We start from the raw sequence: 21,151 nt of genomic DNA on the forward strand, positions 1-21,151 counted from the left end.
CCCAAGTGATGGGATTAAAGGTGTGCACCACCATGCCCAGCCCCGTTAAATGTTTTAAATGTTTGTGAGCATATGGAAATAAAATTGATTTTTGCATGTTGACCTTGTATGAAGCAGCATTGCTAGACTTATTTTTTAAAAATATTTATTTTATGTATATGAGTGCTCTGTTCATGCACACCAGAAGAGGTAATCAGATCCTATAACAGATGTTTGTGAGCCATTATGTGGTTGCTGGGAATTGAACTCAGGATCTCTGGAGCAGCTAGTGATCTTAACCACTGAGCCATCTCTCCAGCCCACTAGACTTATTCTTTAAACCTGTCAAGTTACCTGTTGATTCTTTAGCATACATGTCAATAATGACAATTTTATTTCTTCCCTTAACATTATTTCACTTTTCTTTTTTTGCTATTGGGTTATTACACTGCAAAGAGTACTCAGAAAAATGTCAAATAAAGATGCTAATTGTAATTAGAGGAAAAGGTTGACTTTGACATACAGTTCAATGCTTGCCATACATTTTTCAAATACACTCCTACAAGGAGTATATTTGATTTAGGAAATTCCCCTCTTGTTACTTTACTAAGTGTGTGTGTGTGTGTGTGTGTGTGTGTGTGATGGATAAGTGTTGAAGCTTATAAAATGCACTTTTTGTGTCTACTGAAATTATTACATAACTTTTCTTCTTTAGTTTATAATAAGTACATTGATTTTACAATGTCAAATTATATTTGACATATTGTAGTACATCTGACATAATGTCAAATTTACATTTCCAAGGGTAAATCTGGAGCTGGGGATATGGCTCAGCCAGTTGAATACTTGTCTGGCATGCCTGCACCAACTCTCACCTCAATCCTTAGCACCACATAAACCCTGAGTAGTGACACAGCCGTGTAATCTCAACACTCAGGCAAGCCATTGGCAGGAAGATTAAATGTTCAGACATCATCCACAGCTAAATAGTAAGACAGAGGCCAGCCTATTATGTAGGACCCTGGGAGGAAGAAGAAGAAGAAGAAGAAGAAGAAGAAGAAGAAGAAGAAGAAGAAGAAGAAGAAGAAGAAGAAGAAGAAATAATCTAATTAGGCAGTTTTGGGTGGTTTCTGTATCTCTCTATATAGTAACCCTTTCGTCTTCCTTTTATGTGGAAGTTCTTGTTGAAACTTGGTAAACAAAAGTTTTATTTTGGAACCGTTAACCCTTTCTCCCTTCTCTCAAAGATCTTATTTAAGCTTAGTGTTACTTATTCCTTAAATCTTTAGTTGATTTTAGAAATGAAGTTTAAGAGCAAGGTGCCTTGATAATATCAGTGCATTTCAAGTTATGTGTCACCAACAAGCTCCCAGCATGGAGTTATTGGGGACCGAAAGATCTATTTTCCATATTATGTTGTGGGGTGAAACAAAATGGTAGTAAAAATGTTTTATGGGGAGAGAGAGAGAGAGAGAGAGAGAGAGAGAGAGAGAGAGAGAGAGAGAGAGAGCGCACTTGTATTTTATACAAATAAATAGAAAGTGAATGTTATTATAGTAGATTCATTACTACTGCCTGCATTTGCAAACATTTGCCTTCATGGGGTTGGAGGTCAGAATTTGTTATCATCTCCCACCTCGCTGAAGCGGGGGTTTCTTGTTTCTGCTGCTGTGCTGCATACACTAGGCTGTCTGACACTTGAGTTTTCAGCTCATTTTCATGTCCCTGCTTCCCAAGTAACTACAGGAGTGCTGGGGTTACAGATGTGGGTACCACACCTGACTTCTTTCATAGGCTTAGAGCCTGGAACTCAGATCACCGGGCTTGTACAACAAGTACTTTCACCCACAAAGCCATATACTCGACCCTATGCCTGGATTCTTAACCATCAGAAGTTGTTGAGATTTTTTAAAAAGTTTGATGTCGATGTTTTAAATTATTAAAATTTGGAGTACTTGGTGACGTAGCAATGGCTAACATACATACCAACTCGGATTCAGCAACAGCACTTGCTAACACCATTTTAGCTCTCAGCAAAATAACAACTCTTGTTTTATATTCAGCTATGGGTACAAGTATATAAATACAGAATAAATGCAATTTGGAGTTCATAGACACTTGGTGAATATTTTCATAGTCCACCATACATATATTTGTGCATAGGCATACCTGAATTTTACGTCTACATATTGTTTCCTATATATGAAGTATATGGTGATCTATAATTCCTATAGAGAAATTAATTAATATTGTGGTAGTTTCTAAGTGTTCCTAACCCTACATCTGTTAACTTGAACCAATAATTCCTAGAAGTAGAAGAAAGTCATTTGCGGAGATGTCACTTAGGAGCTTTCCCCAGGAAAGTCTGGAAATGGAGAGCTTGCACACAAGGTTCAGTGCCTGGACACCTTTTAACAACCAGTCCTTAAATAAACAGGTGAGTTGCACACTCTACAGTAGACCTGAGTTCAATTTGGCAAAGTTGTTTTTACAGGGGCATGTTGAGTCTTGCTTTAATGAAAAATAGTTTAGTTTTTGAGTCTTTTTTTTTTTTTTAATGAACCTGGCTATGTCCCAAAGAGAGTGTCTTCTCATGCGAGACTTTGTCTGTTACCTAGGGGAGGAACCACGTTTACCCATTGTTGTCGCTCTGTGCCTCCAGGACATCATGAGCTTCTGTGGTGGAGGAAGGAAGTAGAGAACTGGCTTTGGGGAGGTGTCGAGGGCACTTTCGTGTGTGTGTGTGTGTGTGTGTGTGTGTGTGTGTGTGTGTGTGTGTGTGTGTGTTTCATTAATCCACTCTTCCACCATGTGCCCATTGTGTGGTTCTGTGTAGCCTGAGTGTGTCTGTTCTTTTGAAAAACAATTCAGGAAGAATTATTTGAACAGTAGGGCAAGCTCACTAGGCTTCAGTGGAAACAGAGCTCATGTAGGTGCAGCTGCTTATAGTGGGAGGAGAGTGGATGGAGCTGGAGGCTAAAGCCTGGTCTATAATAAAGACAATGAATCTGTGTAGGCAAAGATGAGCTGAAGCCCAGCTTTCGGGGGTGCTGGTTCATGGTGTATGGCTTCCCTGGAGACAGGGCCAACAATGGCATTGTGCAATAATGACTAATTTTTAGTTTTGTGGGTATTATGAAGCTCCAAAGCTGGGAGTAAAGAAAACCAAATCTCTATTAAGTGTTCCTGCACCCCACAATTCAGTGAGGGGGGGCTGTAGATAAGATGAAGTATTTGGACTCTTGCCCTAGGCCACACTAACCTAGGTAAAAAAACAGGAGCCGTGAATTGTCATTGCCCTTTGTTTTACAGAGGCTCCTCTGTAATTATACACCCCCTCTTTTTTCCCACTGGCCCACCCAACAAGTCCTGGCTTGCCTGTATCATTGGATTAGAGAACTATAAGCTGAAAGGAGAGACCTTTGTGAAAGTACTTGTAAACTGTCACAACTGGTGTAACTATTAGCTAGGAGGTTGTTAGTTGACCTACTGCTTAGCAACTAAGAAGTGGACAGTGAAATCTAATTTTCCTCTCTTCCAGCTCTTTCAAGAGAGAGTTACTCTCATAAGTCACTGGTTTGACCTCTGGACCAACAAGCAACGACAGGCATTCTTACTCACAATTCTTTCACAGTGCTCTCAATCACAATTAAGGTAAAAAATAGCATAATGGTGCAATTATTGATTTTTTTTTTGCAATTATTGATTCTTAAGGAAACCAAAATATGGTAACATGTTTATATAACCCTTAAGGAATTTTCTGCTTTCCCTGTAAAAAAATGAGGCAGCTGATATTTTAAGGCTTCTGAATAGATTCTCCTAGTGCTTCTTTCCTCCTTCAGGCTGAAAGAGAGCCTTGGGGGCTTAGCACCTTCATGCCATTGGGAGGCTGTTTCATTTTTGCAAACACTGTCTGTGCCTTGGTCTATTCTCTTGGTCTATTAAATTCTCCTTGGAGCTATTAAACAGACAATATATGCCAGATGAATATCTGGTACATAGACATTTCATAAATCCTTATTAAATATTGAATGTATCTGAAAAAATATAAAAAGGCACAATACAGGAAGGAAGGAAGGAAGGAAGGACAATACTAATGGACTTTAGGATTATGGGAAAACATGCAGCACACCAGGTGTTGTTACTAATGGATTCCTGCTCTTGCTCCTCCCTTCCCCTTTGGCATAAATGTATGACATTTGTTAGTAGAAATGACAGCCAGGACAGCAATGTTCTGATCAGGAATTAGTACTCTAAAGAATATTAGCTTTCTCTAATTGGGAAGTCACAATGCTTCAGCTACGCTCAGCTGCTTTCCAGTTAGCAGAACAGACATCCAGACTCAGGAGATCAACAGATCACTGGCCTATTAAATAGGCCACTACATGTCTTGTGAGTGAAACTGGAGGTACTCAAGGTGTGTGGCTAACCAGAATATTCTAGAAAACCCCTCAATATGCTTGGACTAGACTGAAGAACCTAGCTGGGCATTAGCAGATCCTGTAAGAATGGTTTTTGCAGGATTCATCTCCAAAGAGGTTACCTTGAGTCTGTCTGGGGTCACTGGTAACTTTGGCTAATAGTCATAACAGAACGGCATTTTTGAGACATCCTTTGTCAATGGAGTGGAACTCTTCACCCAGTCCTCTTTGACAGGACTATAGGAAGTGGCTTACTTCCTACTGTTTGTTTGTGAAGCTCTGGGTGTGTCATCATTGGGGTTAGTTCCTTTCACTACGAGCTCAAGAAGAGGCCAACAACTATCAAAACTCATCAAGGGGTGGTCGTGGCCAAACTGGCTTGTACTTCAAAAATGGCCTTCTACAATTTCTCCCATCTTCCCCTGCTCATCACGTTGAGATCAGGTTTCCCCCCTCTTCTCCGCTGGCCTTTCACTCTTGCATCTGTGGGTTCAGAGAAGATTGTTCAAAGAGGCTTCCTCGTGGGGCTCACTGGAAGAAGATATCTCCCTGACTGTGTTGAATGAATTGTGAAGATTCTTTTATTTAAGGATGTTTATTTTCTTATACTTATGTGTGTCTAGGGAAGGGGTGTCCATAGGTGCCTGAAGAGGATGTCAGATGCACTGGAGATGGAGTTATAAGCACTTGTAGGCTGCTGTATAGCGTGGGTGCTGGGACTTGAACTCAAGGCTTCTGGAAGAGCTGTACGTGCTCTTAACCACTGAGCCATCTCCCCATCCCCAGTAGAGACTTTTCAGTCAGTGTCTGAAGATCAGGAGGAAGGCATGTTTTACTATTGTCATTTGCTGTGACTCCGTTTATCCTCCTTTTCAGCTTTCTAGAAATGTAAATAAACGACAGACTAAACCTATCATCACATGGTACAGAACATTCTAGTCTTAGGGACCATAAACCAAGCAATTTCATTTGTAACCACTGGAGGTCACTAGCGATCTTGTGGTATAATTTGAGGCCCGTTAACATAGACCTGACATTTCGTCACTGGAAATTGCACCCTTTAGTACCTGAATTCTTTCTGTGGAATAAAAATGTGGAAGTCCCCCTCAGTCACAGTCATAGGGGAGGGGAGTAAGGGGAAAATGGGAGGGAGGGAGCAATGGGAGGATAGAAGGGATGGGATAACCATTGAGATGTAATATGAATAAATTAATTTTTTTTTAAAAAGGGAGACCAAAAAAAAAAAAAAAAAAAAAAAAAAAGAATGTGGAACCAGCCTGTTCTGTAGTATTTCTTTGTTGCATTGGGCAGCAGCTGTGTTCCCACGGAGAGATCAATGATCAACAGCTCATGCAGCTGTTAACATGCTCTGGCTGCTAATTTCACAGGAAGTTGTGTGTGAGTTCTGGTTTCTAGATTTGATCTTCTGAGGTTGTCTTTAGCTTGTAGAGATCGTTTTTGTTATTGAACATAATCTGTCTGTTCACACTCTTCCCCGTGTCAGGCTTCCATATGTGGGTGCTTTTACCTGGCCCTCAACTGTTTCCCTGAACTGGTTCACTGTGAGTTACAAGTCTAATTCAATTAGAGCTGTGTTCAATTTTACCTAGGTCTAGAAACTCAACTAATATTTGAACAAGTTAATACAATCAGCTTCCCTTAAAACATTTTTATAGATATGTAATTAATATACAATAACTGTGGCAACTGAAGGACTCACATGAATAGGTTTGGAGTATTCACAGACTTTTGTGGTCATCATATAATCTAAGATTGGCATCATTCCCAGAACACCCTCCTAGTCAGCGACAGTCACTTCCTATCTCCTGTCCGTTCAGATGTGTCCAAACACAAGTCTTCTTCCTGTCTTTCTAAATTTACCTCCTCTGGACTCTTCATATAAATAGAGATGGGTAATATTTGATTTTTTTTGGTAGCTTTTTTCATGTATTAAACTGTCAAAGTTAATCCACTTTGTAGCACACTTTAGCATTTTTCTTCTTGCCAAATAGTATTCTGATGTGTGGACTTGTCATATTGTATCCTGTCATCACCTGGTAGATAGTTGATTGCTTCCCATTCGAACTGTTGAAACTAATGCTACTGTGAATATCTGTATCCCGATTTTTCTAAAAGGTACTTTTATTTTACTGTTTTTGTTTGTTTTTCTTTAAGATTCAGTGTTATCCCACTTTCTAGGGTCTGGGTACTCACCAGATGTATTTAGTGTATGCAGTGAGGTGGTGGTCATGAGCATGCTAAGGAGTGAGTGTGGAGACTGGGTGACGACATGTGAGAATTGGTCTCTTATTGCACTGTGAGGGCCCCAGTAGTAAGACTTGGCAGCAAGTGCCTTTACCTGTGGCCATTTCTCTGGCCACTTTATTTCTCTTCAGCATACATATAAGAGGACTTAGTGGTAGAGTAATTGACTAGCATGTGCAAAAGAGCCTGGGCTCAGTCCTCAGTATGGGAAAAAGAAAAGCTATGAAGTGAAATATATATTTTGAGTGAAACGAATGGCCGTAAAAGTAACAGTACCGTCCAGTTTTACTCAGTGTTTCTTTTAAATCCTCTTTATTCCTGTAATTTTTCCTCCTCGCATAATGTAAACTTAATAAATAAGAAAAATATACATCACTTTATTGCTTGACTCTTGTGTAAAGTCTACTGTATTTATAGAACAGTACTTTTTCTCATGACAGAGGCCATTGTTTTTTGTTTTTGTTTTACAAACTCTATTTTTTTGTTGAAAAACTTTTTCATGCAATACATTCTGATTGCTCATTTTTCCTCTCCCAGCTCTCCCAGCTCCTCCCCAGCTCCTCACACACCCAGCTCCACTCCCTTTCTTTCTTTTATTTTACATGGCTTATTTTATAATTTCCAGACAGCTTTGTTTTAATTCACATAGCTGCCTTTATGAATATGCAGTTTCAATATCAGTAGGAATATGTTATCAGGCATTTCTGAAACTTCATTCCTAATCTCTATGAGATATATTTAAGTATCTAAGACCACTATTCCACAGTGGTCTTACTTTTAGAATGGCCTTGTAAATTTTATAATATATAAGGAATTTTATAAAAACTAAGATATTTTTCACTGTCTGTTCTCAAGCCATCCTTCTAGCCAATGCGTCTCCTTTTAACTTAAGAGTTCCCTCTCCTGAAAGTGTTTGCATCTCTCCGTTGTGTCTTGTCCCCAGGACAGAACACTCAGGTGTCAGCGGGCCGCAGCACGGCTCCTGCTGTGTCTCCCTCCTTCCATTGGACTAAACTGACCTTTCAAAGCAACTGGGCTGTTTGTATCTATCACACTTGGAGAAACCTCCAAGGGCTGTGAATTGCTTTTCTTGCTGCACTGGTGGGACCGGTTTCAAATTGCTTCTGCCCAGCTGCCAGCGCTGCCTTCCTACAAAGGCCTTTCATTCCAGAACTGGAGAAGTTTAAACTTGTAGCCTTCCTGGGTGGGCGGGGCAACATTCAAGCAACTGCGTTTTCAAGAGGTGGGGGAGGGAGGGATGGAAGAAAGAAGGAAGGTCCCTGAGCAATGAAAGAGAGAGCAGGTGTGGTCATTTCTCTCCACCAGAACAGAACATGGGGGTGGCCAGGAAAACGCACGCGTCTCTGTGTACTTAAGAGAGGACACCTGTACCCGACTAATATGCTCACTTATTCTTTCCACGTGACCCCTGCAAGGTGTCAGGCGAGAAAAATCTCACTTGGTGTGGTTGTGTTGAGAAAGCTGGGTATGCAGTTTTTCTGAGATAGCGCCCTCCAAGCTTAATTTGGAGCCCAGCATAGCTGCATCACTCTGAGTTCCGAACCTCATTCTAAAGGAGACTTATTTCCATAGGGCAATGGGAAGTTAGTTGTTAAGGAAAAAAAAAAAAAAAAAAAAAAAAAAAAAACCTCAGTGATTGTATAACACCACCAAAGCAGGATGAAACAGACTGTTTAGGACCTTGACAAAGTGACCGCTGCTGTGGGGTTTGCCACCAGAGAAGGGTGCAGTTTGATCTGAACACAATGTGGCAATATACAGAGTCTAGCCAAGGGGAGGAGCAGAGTGGACTGAAAATCACCCGGAAACTCAGCGGTGAGGGGACTCTGTCTGAACCAACCTAGCAGGCTCCTGCTGGAGCCAGGCCAGGGGATCAGACAGCCTCCTCAGGGCAGTGTGGGATCAGGAACCTGATCAGGTTTCCAGGGTGATCAGGTATCGAGGGGTTGGGGTTTGAGCTGAAGTGACTTAGCGCTGTTCTTTGCTGAGACAGGACTTTTCAAAGGAGCTCAGATGGAGGGCGACGGCTCAGGGGCCTGACAGGGTAGAACTGTGTCAGAAAGGAGCAGGCAGTGCTGAGACACACCATGCTTCAAAGTACTGTATCGGGACATGGGGAGATTCTGGAAGTTTGGGTCCTTTTGTCTCTTCCTTTCCCTAAGACCCATGCTCTGAGCATTTCCAACCTTCTTCACAGTTTAGTTTGTTTGGGGCAATCATATAAAATATTCTCTTTCGTTGTTAAGATGTTTCATAGGGGCTGATGATGCTAATAAAGAAAACATTTAAGTTTATTTAGCACGTGTGTGTGTGTGTGTGTGTGTGTGTGTGTGTGTGTGTGTACCGCAAGTGTGTAGTGGCCACACTTCAGAGGCCAAAAAAGGGTATTGAATCTTCTGGGTCTAGAGTTACAGACAGTTGTAAGGCACCAGTCGGTGCTAGGAATGGAACCTCTGGTCCTTTGGAAAAAGCACCCAGAGCGCTTAATCACTGAGCTGTCTCTCCAGTGCCCTCTCCAACAAAAAAATGCTTCAGTTTGAAAGCAAAGGACAGACCACCCTTCCAAAGCTGTCAGGTTGGGGGAGGGGCGGAAGAGCAACAGACCTGTTAAGCAAATCCGTGCACTTCAGTCCTCAGTTCCCATGTCCTCTGTGGCATGACTCTCTGTTGCCTTTAAAGTTCCCTGTATCACACAAAAACACAACACACGTGCTATTAGCACGTACCGTACCTTGTTTGTCTAAACCGATCTTACTGTAAGAACTAGCCATAGTGGTGTCACAAATGTATAAGAGAGTGGGGCTGCGTTGAAAGGCGGGGAACAGCCTTTGTCTCTTCTCCATTTCCTCTTAGGGTTTATACATTTTGTTACCTGTCCACCCAAGCCATTCCGTGTTTCTCTTTCCCTGCCCCTACCCCAACTCAGATATGAGAAGCCTGAGTATTGCTGATTACCTCACACCTAGGGGTCTGAAGGTCGAGGGTGCCTAGGGATTGGACTGAATTCATTATGGGATTTATATCCTTGAGTATGTTTGCTTGAGGACAGGTCTTGTAGACAGTGGTTTTGCCCAAGAGACGTTAGCAATATCTGCAGAGACCGTCTTGGGGTGTGTTTTTCAACCTTAAACTTTAGCAGAGACTAAAGGATGGGTGTGTGCCCTCTCCCACGCTGCTAGCCTGTGGTCTCCATTGTGTGAAGATTATTGCTCAAATTAGTTAGTCCCTAGGGGAACCATCTCAAGGGACAAGACTGAGGGCTGCACCCTGAAGATGGCAAAATTGAAATGTAGAAATCCTGGCCCCGTGATGACTTTTTATTTAGTACTCTCTTCCCTGGTCATCTCAGCTCTTCAAAATGTGGCTGAGCACCATGTGTATACTCGGTACTGTCCTAAGAGCACCATGTGTATACTCTGTGCTGTACTTGACAACAGCAGGATTTGTCCTGCTGCTGCTTCCTTGCCAATAAAAGCAGAGCTCACAAACATTGAACAAGTGTGTCCCATCAGACTGGCTTGGAGTTTGTAAAACACAGATCATGAGCCTTGATAGGGACTTTGGCGCAAGTGGCCTGGAACAGGGTTGAGGAAACTGTTGTCACCAAGCTCTCCAGGTGATCTGGTGCACAGCCAAGGACAATACGCAGTAGAAGGCTCTTGAAGGCCCCAAGGCTCCTTCTGACCATTGATCTCCTTCCTGGAGGCAGGAACACTGGCTACCTGGGCTGCCCTGGTTTTGTAAGTGCCTTTTGCATTCTACACTGGTGAAGCTACTTAGTGGTTTTAGAATAAGCTTCATTATGTCGTTAGCCCTAAACTTGATCGGAACAATTAAGGAGATTTTATTCCCACATAACTAAAAATTCGAGGTTAGATCTGGTTGTAGTTAAAGCCAGGTTTCAATAATAAAGCCAAAGCCTTGTTTCTCACTTTCTGGGCTCTGCTTTCTCTGCTTTCAGCAACCTTGGCTTCTTATGTATCTTCAGTTTGTCTACAAGGGAAGAAAGTGAGGTCTTTAGAGTTTCATTTTAATTGCACTAGCTTATAGGTACAGGCTAGCAACCCTCCCCCGCTCTGAAGGCTATGTATCTCAAGTACCCAGATGACAAATGAATTTGTGATACATTTTAGGTTGTTTTTTTTTTTAATATAGATACTAGAATACTACTATGTGAAGTGATACCCAGAGTTTTACTTAAAATAATCCATGGTATGAACATTGAGGAAATTGATGAAATAATATGGACCAAGAATTTATCATTGTCAAAAAAAATGTTCATTATATGGGGGTTCATCAGCTTGTATATTTCCTTTAGGTAAAAAAAGTAAGCCAGGCACGGTGGCTCATACCTGTAATCCCAGAACTCAGGGAGGCAGAGGCAGTCAGATCTCTGTGAGTTTGAGGCCAGCCTGGTCTACAAAGGCTACACAGAGAATCCCTGTCTTGAAGAACAAAACAAAAACATTTTAGGAAGAAAGAAAGAAAGAAAGAGAAAGAAAGAAAAAGAAAGAAAATATCCACCTAGGCATTGTAACACATACCTATAATTACAGTGCTTGGGAGGCTGAACCAGCCAGGATATATAGCAAGGCTGGCTCAAAATAAATAAATAAATAAATATAATAAAACTACTTTGCTCATAGCATTGTTCAGTAATACTTTATGAACAGTGTCACCATCAGAGAGATGACAGACACTGGGCAAATGTGCTGAAAAGCTGAAGTGGGGGACGGGGTAGGCTGGGAAGTAGGGAACACGGGGCTGAAGGTGGGTGAGTGAGGAAGTTATCTAGAAAAAGGGCAGATCAACAAGAAAGAGACTGTGGGACTGGGTGGAGTTCCGGGAGGATGTGTGTTGTTGACATGGGCCCGGCCATTTGGAGGACCTTATTATCTTGGGCCCATGGGAAACTGTCAAAGCCACCTTGTCCCTTACTGGGGTGAGGTTCAGAGGGATGGCAGAGCCTTCCTCTCGTCTGTGGTGCCAATGTTGATAGTGTGTGTACCATTCCACACACACAGCTAAATACTGTTAGCCTACAGAGACTGCTGCGACTGAGGTCAGCTAAACCCACCTACTTGTCTAGCTGTGTCCCTGTGTGTACTAACCCCGGTTCCTTGTTTGGCTGTATGCAATAACCTCAGTGCTCCGCTCAACTACATATCATAATAAGCAGGCTGGGGTGCCTCTGTCTACCAGATCCCAGCATCTCTGTGTGTTTGTCTTTCCTTCACTCTCTCATTGCCCCCCATCAGGTCCATTTCTGGAACTGAGCTGGACCTTTCAGCCCAGGGCTGGAAACAACAGAATCAACTGGCTGGGAGAACCAGTGAGCCAAAGAACAGTCAGGCTGGCATAGCGGAGCTGGAAGCTAGAATATGAACAACAGAAATGCCCATGCTTTGTTCCCTGTGTTCAAGGTCAGCCTGGGCAACACAGTAAATAGCAGGTTAGCCAGGGCCACAGAGTGGGCCACTATCTTCAAAAAAAAATTTTTTTTAAAAATAAATAAATTCCTTTTTCAAAAAAGTTTTTGTTTTGGTTTTGTTTAGGATTGTGTGTGTGTGTGTGTGTGTGTGTGTGTGTGTGTTCTCACTACCTATTTGTTCTGATGTGGACCACAATAAACCTAATACTTTGCAGGGGATTTAGATAAGTCTCCTGGGACTGGAGAAATGGCTCAGCAGATAACAGCGCTGGCTGCTTTTCCAGAGGACCCAAGCTTGAATACTAGCATCTAAACAATGGCTTGTAATTGTCTGTAGCTTCAGTCCCAGGGAACTCCATAGTTTCTTCTGGCTTCTGCAGGCACTAAAGGCTCATGGACCACAAATATATATGCAGGCAACATACCGGGTCATATAAAAATAAAGGAAATAAAAAAATAAATTAAGTAGGACTCCTAAATTTCTTACATTTCCCTCAGTGTTCCTTTTTGACTTGTAGAATTTCCCACAGTTTGCCTCTTGCTGATTGTATCCTTCTGTCTCCTGTAGTTTCTGAAAATTAGTAGTTTGGGCCTCCCTAATTGGATTCAGGTTTGATTTTTCTTGGATAAGACCATCTGATAAGTGTTCTCAGGGCTCGCCGTCAGGAGGATGGTGCTCAGATGCCGCTCAGGCTGTTATCTGCCGCTTTTCATTTAGGTCCATTAAGTCGTTAAGGGTTGCAAAATGTTGCCTTGCTAAGGTTCAGTCCTTTTTATATTACTAACTGAAATTCTTCAAAAGAGAGGCCTATTGTCCTTGCCGAGTCCATTTCTCACTAAGGGTGTTGGTACCTGCAAGGCAAAACAATAACAATCTGGTTTTCTCCTTTTCTTCACACCTGAGAATTGAGTTCCTTGTAGCATTGTAAACTCAAGTATTCTTATTATGAATTTAAATATTTTGATATAATACAATTTCAGGTTGTTCTGTTTAGTTGCTTCTTTTGTTTGTGACAAAGTATCATTGAGTAGTCCTGGTGACCTGAAACTCACTATGTAGATTGAGCACGCCTAGATCTCATGGGTGAGCCTCTTGCTTATGCCTCCTGGGATTACCGGCATGCATCACCACACCTGACAATTTTCTTTCTTTCTTTCTTTCTTTCTTTCTTTCTTTTTTTTTTTTTTTTTTGTTGTTGTTGTGTTGTTTTTTGAGACAGGGTCTCTTTGTGTAGCCTTGGCTGTCCTGGACTCGCTTTTTAGACCAGGCTGGGCTCAACCTCACAGCGATCTGCCTGCCTCTGCCACCCCAGTGCTGGGATTAACCACGCCCGGCTAATTTTCATTAATTTACATAAGAAAAAATTTTCTGTTCTTGGCCCATGGGCTCCTTCAAGATAAATCTTTGGTCTGTTTGATGTTTGTTAGTGCCTGATCTATAATAGGTCTTTATCTGTGATGCTTCAGGCTTACTGTGTCCTGTTTATACCTCAGGTTTGGGATCAGCAGTTCCCCTGAGGGCTCTGGGTGTTACCTGTGCGGGGTGGTATTCGGGTTTAGGTGCTGCTGCTCCAGAATGCACATGGTTTCTGGAAATGTCGAGTGAAATGAGAAAATAGCCTAAACAGATCGTAGTGCATGATGAGTTCAGATCCACATGCTCAGCTCAACTTCAGGTCCACACAACTCTTAACCTTTTTGTTTGTTTGGGTTTTTGTTTGTTTGTTTTTTGTTTTTGTTTTTCAAGACAGGATTTCTCTGTGTAGCCTTCTGTCCTGAACTCACTTTGTAGACCAGGCTGGCTTCGAACTCACAGCAATCAGCCTGCCCCTGCCTCCAGAGTGCTTGGATTAAAGGCGCGGGCCACCATGCCCGGCTTTTTTTGTTTTTTCAAGACAGGGTTTCACTGCGTAGCCCTGACTGTCATGGACTCACTTTGTAGACCAGGTTGGCTTTGAACTCACAGCAATCTGCCTGCCTCTGCCTCCCAGGTGCTGAGATTAAAGGTGTGTACACCTTGCCTGGCTAACTCTTAACCTTTTTATATTGCATCAGTTTCCACCTAAACTCTTCCTCCCTCCCTCCCTCCCTCCCTCCCTCCCTCCCTCCCTCCCTTGCTCCCTCTCTCTTTTTGATATAGTTTCCCTGTGTAACAGCTCTGGCTGTCCTGGAAGTCACTTTGCAGACCAGGCTGGTTTCAAACTCAGCTTGTCTGTACGTCTGGAGTGGTGGGATCAAAGGCGCGTGCCACTATGTCCTGCCTGTTTTCTCCTTTCAAATGAGACATTTGGTTCCTAGTGACATCATATACTTACTTCTCCTTCTTTGTTCCATAATAAAATAATGTATGCATAACACTCCCAGAATAAACCAAGTTACTGCTGCCCCACATTATATAGTTACTGAAATTTGCTGACGTATTTTTTTTTTTTACATTTTTTTGTCCTTAAGATATATTACATTAGACAAGTTTCTCTATTTAGAAACTGAAATAATTCTGATCTGTAATTGTGAAACTAAATCAATACCAATTCAGTGTGTTTAATTCTTACTTTTAAATGTTAGAAATTGCACTTATCTGTTCCAAATTTTGTCTGATAATTAGGAGAAAGACATGTCATTAGAAGAGTCGAGATAGAAAACAAGATACAGGCTGGAAAAAAATCTAACTTCTACCTTTGTGCTATATACTCTGGGCCCTCCATCTGAATCTCACCACAGCAAACTGTCATATAGTACAGGCTGAAAGTTCTTAATCTGAACTCTAAGTCTGTATTTCTCCAAATTTTAGAGGGTCTTTCTTTTTGTTGTTGTTGTTTTTTTAATATATTTTAGTAATTTGTTCATATTACATCTCAGTTGTTATCCCATCCCTTGTATCCTCCCATCCCTCCCTCCCTCCCTCCCATTTTCCTCTTACTCCCCTCCCCTATGACTGTGACTGAGTGGGACCTCCTCCTCCTGTATATGCTTATATGGTATTAAGTCTCTTCTTGGTAGCCTGCTATCCTTCTTGTTGTTTGTTTTTAAGATTCACTTTTAGTTTTTAATTATATATGTATGTATGTATGTATGATGTATGTATGTGGGTTTGTTCACATAAGTGGAGTGTCCTTGTAGGCCAGAAGAGTGCATCAGACCCCTCGACCTGAAGTTATAGGTTGTTGTGAGTTGCCATAGTTCTGGGAACCAAATTCAGATTCCCTAGTCTCCAAAGCCTACGTTTTTGTTTGTTTTGTTTTTATTAATTTTTTTCATACAATGCATTTTGATTAAGGTTTTTACCTTCCCAGACTTCTCCCAGATCCTCCTTCCCTCCCTCCCTCCCTGTGCACTTTCTTGTTCTTTCCCTCTCTCAAACAACAGTAACAACAACAAAACCCCCCAAAATCAAATACAACAAACCCACTAAGACCAAAAAAAAAAAAAAAAAAAAAGAAGAAGAAGAAGAAGAAGAAGAAGAAGAAGAAGAAGAAGAAGAAGAAGGAAGAAGGAAGAAATAACCAACCAAACATGGAATTCGTTTTGCCATGGCCAGCTACCCCTGAGGATGGGACCTGCCCTGGTTTTGCCGTGGCCAGCTACCCCTGAGGATGGGACCTGCCCTGGTTTTGCTGTGGCCAGCTACCCCTGAGGATGGGACCTGCCCTGGCATGTGGTTGATAGATCTCGTGAAGCTTCACTGGAGAAAACGGATTTTTCTCTTTTCCAGCAGATGTAAATTGCAAATAGCTTTTTGATTAGGAGCAGGACTTTGTGTTTAGTTCCCTTCTTCAGTGTTGGTGTTGGGATTGAACCTGTCCAAAACCCAAAGTATTTTATACTACAGAACGTTGCAAATTTCATGCACAAAATTATTTACAGTATGGTAGAAAATTTCCTCCTGGCTATGCATACACGTGAAATATAAACAAATTCTATGCTTAGATTTAGGTTACATCCTTAAGAAAGTCCATTATATGTATTCAAACAGTACAAAATCTGGAAAAAAAATCCAAGATTCAAAAGACTTCTTAATGTTGCAGTTTAAGGAGTATTTTTCCCATGAGTATCTTTGAATGGCTGTGGTTGGGTTCCCATAGAATTTCACACACACACACACACACACACACACACACACACACACACACACACACACACACAGACATCCATTCCCCACTAAATCAAAACCAGAAAAAAATATAAATAAGCAAGAAACAAAAAAATAAAATCCCTAAATCCTTGACTATCAATCCTGGGCCATTCTTCTCTTCAACATCTGGTAACTGACTGTTCCCCAGGTCCTCAGTTCAGTCCACTACATCCTGAGCTGGTGTTTGTTCATGCACGTTCAGGTGTTGAACCCAGAGGATGTTTGCCTCAATTCTTCCTCCCTTGGCCTCTCTTCAGTATTCAGCAATACCAAGTTTTTGTTCCCAGAGACATTCTGCCTGTGGATCCAGTAGAATGAAACTCTTCTGGCTTTCCTATTCCTACTGCTTAATTCTCTCTCCCCGTGGCCTTTGTGTGAATGCTGAAAAATGTTAATATTCCACAAACACTACGTCATTAAATGTAGACGCGCCTCCCACCTGTTGGCCTTGCTTCTCCTTTCATTCTACATCCTTCCTAGGTCCCTTTGCCCACGTCTGTGTGGAGCCTGTCTGAGCTGCAGCCAAGGCCGGCCTCTAACTGAGCTGCTCTGTCATTCGCTGCTCCTTCTTTCACAAGTAGGCATTATGCTGTGATGCTGATAATTTGCCCGTTAACATTTTATCCCACTATGTGGTCCCCAAGACTGTAAAGAGGATATAGCAGTAGTCCACTCTTTGGTTTTTCCTTCATTATTATTTGTGTGTGTGTGTGTCGCGCGCGCGCTCATGCGCACATGCGCGCACTGAACCTGAAGCTGTCACGCAGAAGGTCTCAGCAATCTTCACTCTTCAGTTCCAATAGTGCTGGAGTAATAGGCATGCATTTTATATGGATACTGGAATCCAAGTTCAGGTCCCCATGCTTGCATAACACTCTTGCCCACTGAGTCATCTCTCTAGTTTCTCAGTTTTCCTTCTTATCACTTTGCCACAGTTCTCTGTTTTTCCAGCTCTTTGCAGTGCCTTGATGCCTGTAGTTTTGACCTTTCCTTCTGCTTAGAAGGATCTTTATACCCTATGAACATATACAGGAGGAGGAGGTTCCCCTCAGTCACAGTCATAGGGGAGGGGAGTAAGGGGAAAATGGGAGGGAGGGATGAATGGGAGGATACAAGGGATGGGATAACAATTGAGATGTAATATGAATAAATTAATTATATATATATATATATATATATATGAAGGATCTTTTCCTTCAACTTTCCTCTTCGCTGAGTGTCTCGTCCCATGGGGCAAGTTGAACAGGGTCTCTGAAAGAGGGAGTGGGGATTAAGGGGACAGAGACATGAAGAACGGAGCCAAGACAAGAGGTCCTAACCAAGGCTCATCATTATTGGAGCAAGCATGGCTTATACAGCAAACAACACAAGCTCTTACACCTGTGTTTGGAAGGTTGCTGGTTTTGTGAAAAACAACTCACAGGTCACAGCATGGGAAAATGTAGCTCAGCTGTCAGCCACAGCTGCAAGCACAGTGATCTACCAGCATCTCCTTCCACAGCTGAGCTGCTTATCTTCTACTCAGCTCCTTCAGGAAAGGCTCCCTGGACCTCTCAAGTCAGCTGATCCCATCAATTCAACAATGGCATAACACTGTCTATATATTTATTTTCCATAAGGTTTACTTCATTTTTTGTTAGATTCTTATTTATGCTTTTTCCCCCTAGCCAGACTACAAGTGCCATACATATAATACAGGAATTGTATATTATTTTCTTTCCTGTTTTTGTTTTGTTTAAGATGTATATATTTTTATTTGAAGTGTGTGAGTGTTTGCCTACATGTGAGTATGCACACCATATGCTTGCCTAGTGCAAGTAGAGACCAAAAGAGGGCTTTGGATCCCCTGGAAGTAAAGTTACTGATGGTTATGAGCCACCGTGGAGGTGCTGGGAATTAAACAGCCATCTATAAAAGTAATAACTGCTTTTAATTGCTGAGCCACCTCTCAGCTGCTTGTTTTGTTTTTGAGGTAGGTCTTACTATGTAGCCTTAGCTATTGTAAAACTGTGTATAGAGCAGGTTGGCCTTGAACTTGTTATCTGACTCTTGCTTCTGACTCCTGAGTACTGGGCTTGCAGGTATGTGCTACTTACCACATCTGGCTTTCTTTCTTCCCATTCCATCCCCTTCTTGTTCTTTCTTATCATTAAGACCTAAAATATAATAAAATGTCCAATCAATATTGGATGTATTAATAAATACACCAAACCACAACAAATATGCACATAGTAGCCCTTCTGAGAAGGAGTATTGAAGATGTTCTAAAAATTATGAATTTGCTCCCCAGAAAAACCACTCATAACTATGTATGCAAGGTTGCCTGAGCTTTTAGGAAGTCCCTACGCTCTTTATGGTGTGGGCAGGTACTATTCAGTTTTTTGCTACTGCAACAAATACCTGATAATGAGCTTAAAAGGAGAAGCAGGTTTCTTTTGGCTTAGTTCTGGAAGTTTCTGTCTTTGGTTGGTTGGCATGAGTGAGAGCGTGGTAGTGGGAGCACCTGTGGAGGAAACAGCCCTTCTCATCAAGTAGCTGTGGGGCAAAGATGGGAAGGGGCTGGATTCCCCCATGCTTTTTGAGGGCTTGTCACCAGTGACCTCACTTCCTCCAGTAAGGCTTCACCTTCTAAGTCCACTACCTTTCAACCATGCCAAACTGGAGACAAAGCCTGGCACATGGGCCTTTGAAGGAGATTCAGAGCTAAACATTATCAGCACATAATACCAAGCTCTAGAATTTCATCTTTCATACTTGTTCATGACTCTATGGTATCCCCACAGTTCAGTCTTGCTCAAGTTGTTGCTCATTTCTTCTTTTTCTGTTTCAAATCTATCCTTCCAACTCATTCATTTAGTTTACTCTTTGTTTCAAAAACTATACTCCTTTCCTTTAAACTATTTTTTTCCAAATGAATAGTTAAAATTGTCCCTGTTGAACCTTGATTCCCTCTGAATATTTAAATATACTGATGTCATGGCTTTGGTTCCACTGGCTTCTAAGGTGACTCATTTCTTGTTGTCTCTCTTGCTGTCCTTCTCTGGTGGTGTTCTTCTAAGGAGGTGATCTGCCTTGGGTTGTGGGAGATACAGTGTTTCCCTCTCCTGGGAAGCATTGCTTTCTCATTTTCTCAGCAACTTTTATGTTTCTGTACTACTAAATAGCAGTTAATAGTTTTCAGTGAACCTTTATTTTTTAGATTTTCAAAATTAGAATTTGACAATTCATACATGTGTGCAATATATTGAGCGTATTCACACTTTCAGTAGTCTTACTACCCTCCCACTCTGTAGACCCCTTTCTTCTTCCCAACTAGCCTCCCTCCGACTTTCATGTCTTATTTTACGTGTGTGTGTGTGTGTGTGTGTGTGTGTGTGTGTGTGTGTGTAGCTCTTGTGCAGGTAGCCAGAGATGCTGCATGCCAAATCCAGAAGACAGCATTTCACAGACTTGCCCTGCCTCCCTCGCCCCTTGTTCCAGCTGTTGGATACTTTGTGTCCTCTTTTCTATGCTCTTCCCCGGGACCTTCAAGAGCCTGCGATAGATGTCTTCTTTAAGGCTTGAGTAGTCACCAGTCCTTAAGTTGAACCTTAAGCTAACATAAAGTTCATGTCTTTTCTGAGCCTGGCCCCTTTACTATTGTATCCCAGCTGACAGCATACCTCCTGCATTTTCCCCTTAGATCAAGGTAGATATGGAGCTCAAGGGTTTAACTGTCTCAAGAGTATCTCTGTCTCAGCTTACTGTATTAACTTGAGCCTCTCTCTCTCTCTCCTCTCTCCTCTCTCTCTCCTCTCTCTCTCTCTCTCTCTCTCTCTCTCTCTCTCTCTCTCTCTCTCTCTCTCTCTCCCTCTGTGTGTGTGTGTGTGTGTGTGCGCGCGCGCGCGCGCGCGCCTACAGAACTGCTCCAGCATGCCTGTGTTTTATTTCAGTAAATTACAGGTTTGCTTTTTCTTTGCTTCTTTCTTTGGAGGAGCTTGTGCTTTAAAGTGTTGTTACAGTCCCCAGTACTCCTATGTATTTGACATTAGCACATGGATTCCCCTTTCAGCTGAGTGGTTTGATTTCTAGGAAGAGTTATTAGGTTTTATAAATATACCATAACTTATCCCAGACATTCAGCTTGTTTTCCCTGGCATTTGCTGTAGAAACAACACACACACGATATCTTTTAGCTGAATCCTTGGCCCTATCCTCAATCATTACTGTTGCATTTAAAAGCACATTTGGGTGCCTGTCGGTACTTCTCACCCTGCCAGTGTCTTCTCAGTCTATGCAACTGCCTGAAATTGGTGTATAAACTGCACAGTGTTTCAAAAAGAAATCAACTGCGTGCTAGACCCCTACCTTGCCATTAGTGGTTTAAAGAAGCCACTAGACTGAGCGGTACTGCCTGGCAACTAGAAGACAAAGACCATAGCCAAATCCACTCACCCTCTTCAGGCCACCCCCATTTGCATAATTTTGGCAGTGTCTTTCTGCTTCTTATCAGCAATTTAACAGAAAATGTGATGCAAGTCCCTTAGCGCTGAGCTCCGTTGTTTTTGAAAGTACACGTTGTACATTCAGTAATATACTGCAAAGCATTGTCATGAATTATTTAGATAAAACTCTCCTTGTCACAAGAAAATGAGCAAAGCACATTTTGTTCATTTTCTCCTTATGTGTTGTTATTTCTCTTCGTTGATTTCTTACTTGGCAACATTAAGTGCAAAGTGATGAGCCTGGTGTCATTACTGCAAAACCTTCCTTCTGTTGCTCAGGCTTTGGTTCCTTTAAAGCATAATTAGGTCATTTTCTGTTCTTGCTTAAGATTCATTATTCTTCAGCATGAATCTGGGAGCAGAGCAGACCAGGCACAAACATAAACCATGTATAATTAAAGTTTAGTTTATAAGTAAC

General features: G+C 41.9%; 1 protein-coding gene across 1 annotated transcript in view; it reads left to right on the forward strand.

Annotated features, from left to right (window-relative positions):
• Nucleotides 1-2,238: 2,238 nt before the first annotated feature.
• The window catches only part of Ect2l (epithelial cell transforming 2 like), a 75,338-nt gene continuing 56,425 nt past the window's right edge, over nt 2,239-21,151 (forward strand). Inside the window, 2 exon segments of the mRNA XM_051164417.1 lie at nt 2,239-2,416; nt 3,521-3,633. Coding sequence (XP_051020374.1) covers nt 2,315-2,416; nt 3,521-3,633 — 215 coding nt within the window. The 5' untranslated portion in view covers nt 2,239-2,314.

Source organism: Acomys russatus, chromosome 21 (assembly GCF_903995435.1).
Source record: "Acomys russatus chromosome 21, mAcoRus1.1, whole genome shotgun sequence".
NCBI lineage: Eukaryota > Metazoa > Chordata > Mammalia > Rodentia > Muridae > Acomys > Acomys russatus.